This window comes from Budorcas taxicolor, chromosome 5, assembly GCF_023091745.1.
Source record: "Budorcas taxicolor isolate Tak-1 chromosome 5, Takin1.1, whole genome shotgun sequence".
NCBI classification, from domain to species: Eukaryota; Metazoa; Chordata; class Mammalia; order Artiodactyla; family Bovidae; genus Budorcas; species Budorcas taxicolor.
In genome coordinates, this window is record NC_068914.1 from 43,660,513 (window position 1) to 43,673,713 (window position 13,201).

The window sequence follows — 13,201 nt, forward strand, 5'->3', positions numbered from 1 at the left end:
GCGGGGCGGCGCGCGCGCCAGGCATCGCCAGCCGAGCGCCGAGGCGCCGCGCCCATTGGCGGAGACAGCTGCGCGTCGAGGCCCGAGCGGCCCGGCCCAGCCCGCGGCGGCTCCGCGTTAGTCAGTCATGGGGCGGCCGCCCAGAGCCGCCGCGGGGGCGGCGGGGCTCGGGGCTCGGGGGTCCGGCTGAGCCGGCCGCGGATAGCGAGCCTGCCGCGAAAGCGACGGAGGCGGACGCGGGGCGACCCCGGCGGCAGCGGCGGCGGGGGAAGCGGGAGCCGCCTGGGATGTTCAGTGAGTGCGGGCGGCGGGCGCGGGTGGCGGCGCGGCCTAGGCAGTGGGGGCGGGGCGGGCCGGCGTGGCTGCGGGCGGCGGCCCCGCCCGGAGGCCCGGAGCGCGGGCCGGCTCTCTCGGGCGTTTCAGCTAGAGGAGTGTCCCTAGGCCAAAGTCGGGCTGAAACTTGGCACATGGTGGCGGGGAGGACGCTGACGAGCGCGGCGGTCCCCACCTGCAAGGGCGCCCTCGAGGCGGCCGCACCCCTGACAGCCGGCTGCGGGCTGTGCGCCGCGGAGCCCGGAGGCCGCGGAGCGCCTGGGCGAGGCGTGGGCGGGGAGCCGAAGGTGAGCGAGCCGGCGTCCTGGGCTCGGCGGAAGTGAGGCCCTTGAGACTGCGGCGGGGGCGCCCCGCGTCGGCCCCCCGCGGCGGCCGGCTGAGCTCTGACCTCTGACCTTGCAGGTGGAGGTCTCGGAGCTGAAAGCCGGCCTGCCGGACCCGGGCCGCGCCGGGAGCGGCGCGCGGGGACTGTCTGCTCCTAGGTGACCCAGCGTTGCGGGATGGGGGGAAGGGGACTGCGGTGGCCGACCTCGGCCTGGGTCCCAGCCCTGCTTGAGGGTGGAAGTCAGAAGAGGAGTTCGGGCCATGTCCTTACACTCAGGGAAGCCTCTCGTAGTGGATGGGCTTGATGTCTACATCGGCCTTCTGTGGAAACCATGTACCTACCTGTAATCTCTATGAGCATTCGTTTCTTCTTCTGGGGTATTGACTGATAACTTAAAAGTGGATTTTTTAAAGGATACCCAAAAGAGGAATAATGTATATGAAAATACCTGACAAATAGGATGTGTTCTGTTAATACTAATTATCGGCTATAACAATTACTTTTTTGGTAGAGTACTTTGTAGGTTCCTTGTGGGCGTAAATTTTTTGCATTAAATGTGAAGCATGCTAACTTTTGATTTTTATGAATTATAAATATTTGCTGCCTTACTAATCCGTATAAAGCTGGAAAACCAAAAAGTGGGCTTACCTTAAGCATTTTTTGTTTTTGGTCATCAACGGTAAATCAGTGTGTTTGGGAGTGATTTTGATGCTTCTGCCTCTAAATGTGTGAAGTTTATACTTGGTTCTGTCACTGGGAAATTAGGAAAAGTCCTCCGTTAACTATGCAGTCAACCAATTTTTTGGTTTTACTTTTGCAAACAGACATCCTCCATGATACCTATGAAGGACACCTTTGGAGAAAGGGTTTTTGTTTGTTTGATGATTCAGCTGGAAGGAGGCCGCAAAGATGCTGTTAAACAGCGTTGCCCAGGACAGTGCTAGAAGCCCTTCCTAGCCTCTCTGTGACAGATAGCTTCTCAGGTAGTAACTATTTTGATCATGCCTTCAGCAAGCGTGTGGTAAGTTCTCACTGTTCTGTTCCCCAAGAGAACCCTTGGAGCAGCAAGACATAAAGGGGAAGAGCTCAGACCCAGCAGCCAGGTGACCCAAGCACCCCTCTTGGCACTGTGGACCCCATGGCACCTGTCTGACTTCTGTGAGCCTCAACTTTCTCATCTGAGGAATGTTCCCTACCCTATGGGTCAGTAAGTGCTAGGTATTAGTATAGTGGTGGTGTAGGAAACTAATAGTGTGGTGATTCCCAGGATAGAAGTTTGTTCCTGGGTTTGATGGGCAGAGAGAATCAGGCCTGAGGAAGAGATGGCCAAGCTGGGCTGTGAAACCTGGGTGAAAGTGAAGTCTCTCAGTCGTGTCCGACTCTTTGCGACTGGTGGACTGTAGCCCACCAAGCTCATCCGTCCATGAGATTCTCCAGGCAAGAATACTGGAGTGGGTTGCCATTTCCTTCTCCAGGGGATCTTCCCAACCCAGGGATCAAACCCAGGTCTCCCACATTGCAGGCAGACACTTTAATCTCTGCATCACCAGGGAAACCTGGGTGAGACTTAGTTAAACCAGGTAGGAGTTGGGGGAGAGGAAAGGGAGAGGAGTTCCTCCAATTAAAGAAGGAGGCTTTGACCAAAGCCCCTAAGGCTAGACAGCGGGGTGGTACCCACCTGTTTTGTAAACAAAGACAGATCAGAGTAACCTTGAGATGACAAGGTGGAGATGGGTTTTTTTTTGTTTTTGTTTTTGTTTTTTATCTTCCCCACTGGTGGAGGAAGGAGAAAGTTTTTAAGCTGAGCACAGATGGCATCAGATTAGCTTTTTGGAAAGATTATACTTGTAGTAATGTGGAATTGAAAGTAGGGAAGGCCCAGCCACTTGTCTTGGTAGCTTTGTGTCTGCCTTTGACTCTGAAAGGAAAAGGACTGCTTACCAGAGGCAGGCATTTTAATCCAAATCTGGAAGCTTAAAGGGCACTTTGAGAAGGCATGAAGAAACCTGGAGACCATTCCAGGCAACTTTTTCTCTTGAAAAGATCTTCAGGGATGTATTGTATATGCCTAACTACAAGGCAGGATTTTCCCCCCACCTCCCCCCTGAAGTTCAGTTCAGTCGCTCAGTTGTGTCCGACTCTTTGCAACCCCATGAACCGCGGCACACCAGGCCTCCCTGTCCATCACCAACTCCCGGAGTCCACCCAAACCTGTGTCCATTGAGTCAGTGATGCCATCCAACCATCTCATCCTCTGTCGTACCCTTCTCCTCCTGCCCTCAATCTTTCCCAGCACTGAAGTCTTTTCCAATGAGTCAGTTCTTCGCATCAGGTGGCCAAAGTATTGGAGTTTCAGCTTCAACATCAGTCCTTCCAATGAACACCCAGGACTGATCTCCTTAGGATGGACTGGTTGGATCTCCTTGCAGTCCAAGGGACTCTCAAGAATCTTCTCCAATACCACAGTTCAAAAGCATCAATTCTTTGGCGCTCAGCTTTCTTTATAGTCCAATTCTCACATCCATACATGACCACTGGAAAAACCATAGCCTTGACTAGACGGACCTTTGTTGACAAAGTATCCCTGAAAGTATCCCTCTTAAAAGAAAGTGTCACCACACGCTTAAGTGTCTCCTATTACAAACACTGTAATTACGCTTTCCAACAACAAGATGCCGTTTGGGAAATATACTGGACTGAAACAATCTTAGTCAATGCTAGTTTGGGATTATTTATACAATCAGTATAGTATTAATAAGTGATAAGTAGAAAAAGTATACCCACCTGAGTGGGTATTGATGGCTTTGTTGAGATTTCCAGTGATGTGCGGGTTCAAGAAGTACTCTGTCATAGGTGATTTGATAGATGCGAAGGTCATGTGTTCTAGAAAATGGAATTGATGATTCAGAGTGGCTAAAGTGATCTCAGAGGCATAGATGTTGAAGATAGAAGTGGGTGCTTGCGTGCATGCTAAGTTGCTTCGGTGGTGTCTGCCTCTTTGCTGGTCAGTGGTTTCTGACTCTATAGACTAGAGCCCGCCAGGCTCTTCTGTCCATAGGATTCTCCAGGCGGGAATGCTGGAGTGGATTGCCATGCTCTCCTCCAGGGGATCTTTCTGATCCAGGAATGGAACCTTTTTTTTAAGTTAACGAAATATTTTTCTCTATTAATTTTATTATTGCAAGGGTAAAGTTGTCTTAGGTTTGAGCTTGCTTTTATTTGAATGTAGTTTTATAGACAGTAGGGCTTCCCTTGTGGATCAGAGGTTAAAGCATCTGCCTGGAATGCGGGAGACCCGGGTTCGATCCCTGGGTTGGGAAGATCCCCTGGAGAAGGAAATGGCAACCTACTCCAGTACATGGAGGGAGGAGCCTGCTAGGCTACAGTCCATGGGGTTGCAAAGAGTCAGACACGACTCAGCGACTTCACACACGCACAGACAGTAACTGCTGCTCTGTTTGTCTGCTGAAACAAATTCCTTTTTCCCTTTTCATTTTTTTTTAACTTGAAGATGGTTTAAAGAACGTTGTATATTGGCAAGCTTTAGAAAATACTATAGAAAATTCCCATTCATAAATCTTTGTTTAGCAATCAGATAAGATATCTTTCTGGTAAGATGTATTTAAATGTATCTGGGAGAGTTGGCAATTCAGTAATCAGAACTATTTTGCAAAACTTTGTAAATTGACATTTTTAAGTCATGATACTGCTGCTTTACTTTCACAAAATAATACCATGATCTGGAACTGTGTTCAAAACAGTAAGCATTGGCCCCGTGTGGTTGCTTTAATTAAAATGAAAACTTAAATTCTTCAGTTGCATTGCTGCTAAGTCGCTTCAGTCGTGTCTGACTCTGTGCGAACCCATAGACGGCAGCCCACCAGGCTCCTCTGTCTCTGGGATTCTCCAGGCAAGAATACTGGAGTGGGTTGCCATTTCCTTCTCAGTTGCATTAGTCACATTTTAATTGCTAAATAGCCCTTTGTGGCTGGTGGCTGCCACACTGAGCAGTGCAGATGGACAACATTTCCACCATTGCAGGAGGTCCTACGGGCAGTACTGTTGTTTTAATTGTTAAGTCGTATCCCAGTCTTTTGTGACCGCATGGACTGTAGCCCACCAGGCTCCTCTGTCGATGGGATTTCCCAGGCAGGAATACTGAAGTGGTTGTCATTTCCTTCTCCAAGGGATCTTCCCGACCCAGGAATTGAAACTGCGTCTCCTGCACTGGCAGACGGGAAGCCCATGGGCAGTACTACTCTAGAATAAAAAAGTGATCTTTCCACTGAGACACACATGAGGGTTTAATGTCACTAAAGCATCTTCAAAACCTCATTTGAGTCCTGTTTCAGAGAGAATGATAAACATAGGAAACCATATCCCCCTTATTCTGAGAGCACAATATCCTGTTTCTTTTGTCTGCAGACGTTGTAAATGGAGTACATGTGAAAAGTTTTCTTTATAAAAGCAGACATGGTAGATATAGGTAGCCATTCTATAGATTGTGCCATACCCTTCCACGTTAACAAAGTTTTGTATAGAAATAAGTTTTCTGAGCCCTAAAACAAGTGTTGAAGTAGGAATTAAATATTTGTGGCTTTCTTGGTTCATAAAAATACAGAGAAATCACGTGCCTAAATTAAACCGTTGGGAATTCCAAGCAGGAGCTAAACAAAGCTCACTTTATTTTTAATGTGAATTTCCAAGATAAAAGCCCTGTTCTAGGGAACTGTTCATCTGGGGCAACTAAGAAACAATGATGGCAGAAGAGGGCAGCTGCATCGGTTGTGGAGGATGGTTTCTAGCATGGAGTAGCATAATCAGATTTGTCTTTTTCTCTGACCACCTTCTAAAGGGTGTTTGAGGTAGGCCTACAGGTGGGAGGGTATTGGATTAGTCCAGATGAGAAGTGATTTGTGCTGTCAAAAAGCAGCAGTGCGGATGTAGTAACACAGTGGCTCCAAGACAGAATCCTGTCTGGAATAGAAGGACATGATGGCCGTTTAGAAGTGAGGCTGGGGGAGACAAGAGAAGATGGCCACTAGTTTTTGCTTGTTTGGTTGGTTTTGTTTGTGGTTTTTATTGTTGTTGTCTCTGTTGGTGGTTGGTGGCACCATTAAGCTGGTTAGGAAAACTAGAAGGAGGAAGTATGGAAGGAAGAAAATTTGAGCACATTGCATTTCAGATGTTGGCAGCATCCAGGTAGAGAAGTCATTCAGTCTTGAGCTCAGAAACGTGATCTGACTACAGACAGCAGAGAGTCTTGTGTCACTGATGCTGTGATGCAGGGAATGTGGAGGATGGGAGAGGGGAGCCGGAAGACACGCTTGCAGGGGAGGTGGCATATTCAGCAGCCTGGAGACCATGTAAAGATAATGGGGGGAAATGACTTAGATTTGACAAGAGTTGAGGAATCTCAAGTCTAAGTAAATAGCTCGCTGATGTTGGCTGGCTGGGTAAGGAGACTACTGCAGATTTGGAGTGGCTGGGGGTAGGAAGCTACGGGAAAAGAATTGACAAGAAAAGACTTCTGGGACTTTATGGAGGTCTCAGCTGATGTTAGTGAAGATCAATTTCTAGTGTCATCGGGCTGCCAGACTGTATGATTTCTGCTCCACCCTATCGCCTCCCAGATTTTACATTGCTTCCTAAGCCCCCAGCTGTGAGCCTTATTCTTGTGGCATATTATTTCCATGGGAAAGAGCACAGCTTTTAGTTATTCTGCAAGTTTTAAAATTATATCATATATGACCGAAACTGAGAATAGTCTGGTTCATTTATTTTTAAGCTATGGTTTATATTTCCACAAAGCATTTAATCATGATGATTAATGCAAAAACTTAGGTTTTTAGATGCTACTTAGAAGATCTGTCAATGGATTTTGCAAGCCTGTAGAATGCTGCAGTGAAAGAGAAGAGAACTGATATGTGAGTCCCTAGTAGGTACTTTACATCTCACTTTAAAAGTATAAAATGATTTTTATCAGTTTTTAAGCATCATTACAACTGGAAAACATACACTTAAAAAAAAAAAAACCACAGAAACACCTAGCTGCTGTCCATATACTCAGTTAGGGAATTGATTTGAGGATAGTGGTGGTGAGTTTGCCTGGATTTGTTTTGAACTCATTTATCCTCAAAGCTGTCACCTTGTATCTTAGGGGTGAGGGGAGACATGCTATTCACATGGTGCTCTATTGGCATCTCATGGAATTGGTAGTCCTTAACCCATGAAGTGCTGGGCTGGGGCTATCTCTTTAAGCACCCCTCCAACCACACACATTTGAACATAAGTGGGTGGGGTTAGGCTGCAAGCGTTAGTGTTAAGAGAGCAGCTGTGGTTCTTCCTTCCTGGTGTTACTTTGAGGCAGGAAGGTGATCCTGTCCTGATCTTCTGTAGCAACTTTGTTGAAGTATTAAATAGTAGAGAACTATTAATGCATGAGAAATAGATAAAATAGGTTAGAATCCTCATTTTAGTTTCCAGAAATACTAATAACGTGATATGAAAAGAAAGGTATGTATGTATGTATGTATTTTTAACTTTAAAGCTAAAATATTTTATGTCAATTGAAAATTAAGAGAAAACCTGAAATTTTTTGACAAAGATGTAATTAGATTGAAAATCAATTTAAATTTAAAAGATTTTATAAATATGAGAAAAGATAAACAGGTAAGGGAATTGCAGTGTTAGTCTCATGCCTGAGTCTCTCAAAAAGACCGGTCCATTTTAAGGAGGGTTTGTTTTGTTTTGTTTTTTATTTTCTTCATGTGTCCGTTTATGGGTGTTAGTACTGTGGAGATCGAGGTGGCTCAGTGGTAAAGAATTCACCTGCCAAGCAACAGACGTGGGTTCAATCCCTGGGTAGGGAATATCCTTTGGAGAAGGAAATGGCAACCCTCTCCAGTATTCTTGCCTGGGAAATCCCACAGACAGAGCAGCCTGGTGGGCTACAGTCCATGTGGTCGCAAGAGAGTCAAACAGTTTAGTTACTGAAAAACAACATGGCATCTAGGGAAATCAGTCAAGGGAGAGGGACTGATTTCTTTGCAGAACTCTTTATTTATTTCATTTAAAATATGTGTGCACTGAAATCTAGTCCAGGGAAGTCAGTTGGCTTATGTTTCTGATATTTCAGTTGAGTGCAGCTGTAAAAGAGACTTAATGCCTGTGTTCCTCCCCTTGAGATCCATGGCCTTGCAGATGATTCACTGCCTACCCTCAGGGAAGGTTCTTGTAAGTGGTGGTTTGGAGCCAGAATCTGCTGTTTGGGGCAGCTGCTGCTGCTGCTGCTGCTACTAAGTCGCTTCAGTTGTGTCCGACTCTGTGTGACCCCATTGGTGCAGCTAATTTGGGCAAATTCGTTAGAATCTGTATTTACAGACTAGTTTCTAGTGATCCCCAATAGGGCCAGTTGTGTTTTTTTAACTGTCGTTCTAGCTGCTTTCTCTTCGCTGTCTCGTTTCCCCTTCTCTTTAAACACGCATACACAGTGTCCCACCTTGGGTTCACTTGCCATTCCAGGGTCTGCTCTGTCAGTTTTCCCATGTCTGTCCTGTGTACACATTTTTCCTGTCGGACAGGTAACCTCTTAACTCCCATCTTATTTGAAACACTGAGGGACATACATTGATAGTTTGCATTCCCATGGCAATAAGAGATGGCTAGTAGGAAATCTGGAAAAGCTTTAGTTTCAGCTAAAATATAAGGAATTGGGCTGCTTTGGAAGAGTTTGGAGACTAAGAATTCTTGAAGTTAGCTATATGTTTCATTGTATCACTGACTCAACCTTTTTAAAAGGTTGAGACCCACTGCCTCTCCTTTTTAACAAACATTTGATCCTGTCTCTAGTAATCCAGAAATGAAATGCATAGATAATAGAATCATTCTATACACTTGGTTTAAAATAACATTTATGATGTTGTAACATTTTATATTTGTATATAAATATATGTATTTTTGTATATGCATATCTCCAGCCTTTACTGTTTGTTCTGTTGTATGACTTTTATACAATTGAAAAGTCAACCTTCAGATTATGTTTTAAAAAATCTTCAGATTATGTTTTGAAAGAGTCAACATGAATCAGTTTGCACGGATTATTTGTCAGTGATTTTGGAACAGCTTGTTTGGTGCTGTATCTGGATAAAACAGTTATATGGTTATTCACTGAAAGAAATTTCAATGGATAAAAATTATATATGGATAAATTTTTTTTATATTTAAAGAATAACAGATTTTTGGAATATGAGGAATTTTAGCCCTGGGATTTCTTTGGAAGGAATGATGCTAAAGCTGAAACTCCAGTACTTTGGCCACCTCATGTGAAGAGTTGACTCATTGGAAAAGACTCTGATTCTGGGAGGGATTGGGGGCAGGAGGAGAAGGGGACGACAGAGGAGGAGATGGCTGGATGGCATCACCGACTCGATGGACATGAGTCTGAGTGAACTCCAGGAGTTGGTGATGGACAGGGAGGTCTGGCGTGCTGCGATTCATGGGGTCGCAAAGAGTTGGACACGACTGAGCGACTGAACTGAACTGAAAACAAATGGAGGAAATCACAAAAGAGAAGTCCAGTGCCTATAATTGAAACTGAAAACTTAAACATATCCAAATAAATGATCAAAAACACATCTTCCACATACAGACAAAAAAATTAGAAGCTCTTGATTTAGAGAAAGTCACCCTGATGGGGACAATCACTTGTGTACAGATAATGTTATTTGCATTCCAGAGTGGACACCGTGTTTTGATTCTGAAGAAGAAAACATTTTTTACATCACTGGAGTGAACCTAGAAAATTCATCCAGCTGTCAGTGTTCATCTGGACTGCAGTATTCTTTACTTCAGGCAGAGGAGTGCTTGAGGCCAATAGCAGCATCAGGGGTTCCTGATATTCTGTGTGTGTGTGTGTGTGTGTGTGTGTGTGTGTGTGTGTGTGTGTGTGTGTGTATTTGGCTGGGCCAGGTCTTAGTTGTGGCATGTGGGATCATTCCCTGAAGTGAAAGTGTTGGTCACTTAGTCACGTCCAACTCTTTGCGACCCCATGAACTGTAGCTCTCCAGGTTCCTCTGTCCATGGGGTTCTCCAGGCAAGAATACTGGAGTGGGTTGCCATCCCCTTCTCCGGGGGATCTTCCTGACCCAGGGATCAAGCCTGGGTCTCCTGCATTGCAGGCAGATTCTTTACCATCTGAGCCACCAGGGAAACCCCTAGTTCCCTGACCAGGGATTAAACCTGGGCCCCCTGCATTGGGAGCGCATAGTCTTAACCACTGGACCACTAGGGAAGGCCAAAGAGTTTCTGTCCTTGTTGATCATAAATTTAGCAGTCAAGGAAGATAGTCCTTTTAAAGGGGAACTTTCAAACTAGCTTGAATTACCACCTCAAATTAGTTTGAATATTATCCCTGCATTTCCTCCCTTATAAGAATTCATGAGAGGATTTCACTGGTGGTCCCTGGTGGTCCATTGAGAGTCCACATGCCAGTGCAGGGAATGTGGGTTCAGTCCCTAGTCCAAGAAGTGCCCACGTGTCGTGGGGCACCTAAGCCCAAGAGCCACAGCCACTGAAGCCCACGTGCCCTAGAGCTGGTGCTCCGCGACGAGAGAAGCCACTGCCGTGAGAACCTGTGCGGCCCAGAGAGCGAGCAGCCCGCTTGTCACAACTAGAGAAAGCTCGCACAAGACAGTGGAGACCCAGCGCAGCCAGGAATAAGATTAACAGAATTCCTGAGAAACTTTCTGATAGGTATACATGTCCTTTTATTATTTTCATGCTTATCTGTACCTGGTGTTACAGATCAAGAGTGAAAGAGGTAAACAACATGACTGAAATGTAAACACACCGATCTAAATGGAGTTTGGCGGGGATATCTGTGGGGCTTCTATTTTTCTAACTATTTTGTATTGGGGTATAGCCAGTTAACAATGTTGTGATAGTTTAGGTGAACAGCAAAGGGACTCAAGCAAACAGCCATGCATATACATGTAACCATTCTCCCTGTGGGGCTTTATTATTAGGTTGGTACAAAAGTAATTGCGATTTTGGACCATGAATTTTAAATCACTATAACTAGGTTCAGACACATCTTTATTAATCAAAATAGGAGCTGTTACAATCAACACATTTTTGCCAATGAGAAAAATGTTTATTTCTATAGCATAAAAATGCATGCTTTGGGATTTGACGAACTCTTCAAAAGCATTTTCTGCTTTCTGCTGGTTGTGGACACATTTTCCCTGCAAAAAGTTGTCAAGATGCTTGAAGAAGTGATAGTCGGTTGACGAGAGGTCAGGTGAATGTGGTGGATGAGGCAAAACTTCATAGTCCAATTCATTCAAGTTTTGAAGCATTGGTTGTATGACTTGTAGTCAGGAGTTGTCATGGAGAAGAATTGGGCCCTTTCTGTTGACCAGTGTTGGCTGCAGGCATTGCAGTTTCAGTGTATCTCATCGATTTCCTGAGCATACTTCCCAGATATAACGGTTTCACTGGGATTCGGAAAGCTGTAGTGGATCAAGCAGGCAGCAGACCACTAAACAGTAACTGTGACCTTTTTTTGGTGCAAGTTTGGCTTTTGGAAGTGCTTTGGAGCTGCTTCTCAGTCCAGTCACTGAGCTGGTCATCACTGGTTGTTATATAAAATCCACTTTTTGTCCCACAGCACAATCTGATTGAGAAACAGTATATTGTTGTTGTGTATATTAAGAGAAGACAATACTTCAAAATGATCATTTTTTTTTTTTTGGTCAGCTCCTGAGGCACCCACTTACCAAGTTTTTTCACCTTTCCAATTTGCTTCAAATGCCGAATAACTATAAAATGGTCGACATTGAGTTCTTCAGTAGCTTCTTAGAGGATCAGCTTCAGTGATTGCTCTCAGCTGGTCATTGTCAACTTCTGATGGCCAGCCACTACTCTTCTCATCTTCAAGGCTCTTGTCTCCCTTGCAAAACTTCTTGAACCACCACATTAGCGAATTGATCATCAGCAGTTCCTAGGCCAAATGCATTGTTGATGGCGCAAGTTTTCTCCACTGCTTTATGACCCATTTTGAACTCAAATAAGAAAATTGTTTGGATTTGCATTTTGTCAAACCTCATTTCTACAGTCTGAAATGAATATAAACAGCAAGTAATAAGTCATTAGCAAAAAGAAAATAAGGTGAGAAATGTCTTTAAAATGTTACATAACATAACCACATTTATTTAAAAATGTATTTCAGTATCAGCAAATTTAACAAGACAAAAGCTACAGTTACATTTGTATCAACCTAATATCTAGGCTATTCTCATTTTCCATGATTGAAGCTGGCCACGTGGTCATTGGGACAGTAGATAAGGTGGTAGAGAGGGTGAGGTTGGTCATTAAGGCTCTCAAGTTGGCCCGGTGGCCCCTGTCCATGCCTGACATCCAGCTGTCCGTGTGACTCCCCCACAGGTCATGAAACGGGTCCGCACGGAGCAGATCCAGATGGCCGTGTCCTGCTACCTCAAACGCCGGCAGTACGGGGACGCGGATGGCCCGCTGAAGCAAGGCCTGCGGCTGTCGCAGAGCACCGAGGAGATGGCTGCCAGCCTCACAGGTACCTTGCCCCTCTCCCAGAGGCAGCAGTTGGCCCAAGTTGCCTCTTCGAAAGCCCATCATAACACGTCCTCCGTTGGAATCCCAGGGCTTTTGAGCTGTTCCTGATGTTGTGTGCGACTTTCTCCTTCTTTGAACGGGGCCAGGGTCATCTCTTCCCTCTTGCATGGGCCCCTCCCATCTCACCTGGACCTCACTCATGGAAGGCCAGGTTCTCCAGGATGAGTCCTTTGGGAAGTGGTTGGAAGTGTTGGCATCATACGCATATTCCTGAGACTTACACTGTGTTTTTGCTTTTGTTGTTTGAAATTGTTTTGAAATTGGATTTGGATTTTTTAGAAAAAATTTTGAGAAATTTTTCCTGCAGTACTTTTAGATTGGTTATAAGCGTCTTTAAATGGCCAAGGGTGAAGCTTGAGATTATAGTGCTTTCTCTAGCTCAGCCCTGGCTCCTCTTAAGAAGCCCAGCAGGCATCTGCCTCCTTGTCTTCCATGTCAGACTCATTCACTCTCCCTCACCTTCAGACTCAGATGGCTTTGCCTGACAAGGGCGGGGCCAGATGATGGACTTGGAATAGATTCCTGAATGCCTTACTGTTCCTAGTAAGATGGCCAGTGTACCAATCATGAGTAAGTCCTTCTGAGCTTGGCATCACAGTCTTGGGTAAGCGCCTGCTGCCTTGTCTTCTTTGGAACCTGTGTTGCTGCTGATAGACAGTAGGGCAACCACTGTAAAATTTGTGTTCTCAGTTGTCTTGATTTAGATATGATGGCATATCAGGAGACTGCCTGTTACTTCTAGAAAACTGCCAGGAAAAGTAAGAAGCATGAAATGTGATTATCATAAAATTTTATCCTGAATAATTTAATTGAGTAATCTGAATAATTATGTCTGCATTCAGCAGACAATCTTGAAGGCCTGCCAGTGGCCGGGTGCTGAGAAGTTCTAGAGAG

At 45.2% G+C, this 13,201-nt stretch overlaps 1 protein-coding gene across 5 annotated transcripts in view; it reads left to right on the top strand.

The window, feature by feature from the left end:
* Nucleotides 1-200: 200 nt before the first annotated feature.
* The window catches only part of TAF5L (TATA-box binding protein associated factor 5 like), a 29,728-nt gene continuing 16,727 nt past the window's right edge, over nt 201-13,201 (top strand). The window contains exons 1-3 of one of the 5 annotated variants that reach the window (XM_052639903.1): nt 204-294; nt 1,708-1,861; nt 12,104-12,248. In XM_052639903.1, the coding sequence (XP_052495863.1) occupies nt 1,844-1,861; nt 12,104-12,248 (163 nt within the window). In that variant the 5' untranslated portion in view covers nt 204-294; nt 1,708-1,843. Of the gene's footprint in view, nt 295-735; nt 816-1,707; nt 1,862-11,580; nt 11,828-12,103; nt 12,249-13,201 lie in introns of those variants that run through there. The other 4 variants (XM_052639904.1, XM_052639905.1, XM_052639907.1 and 1 more) reach the window with 4 other exon arrangements.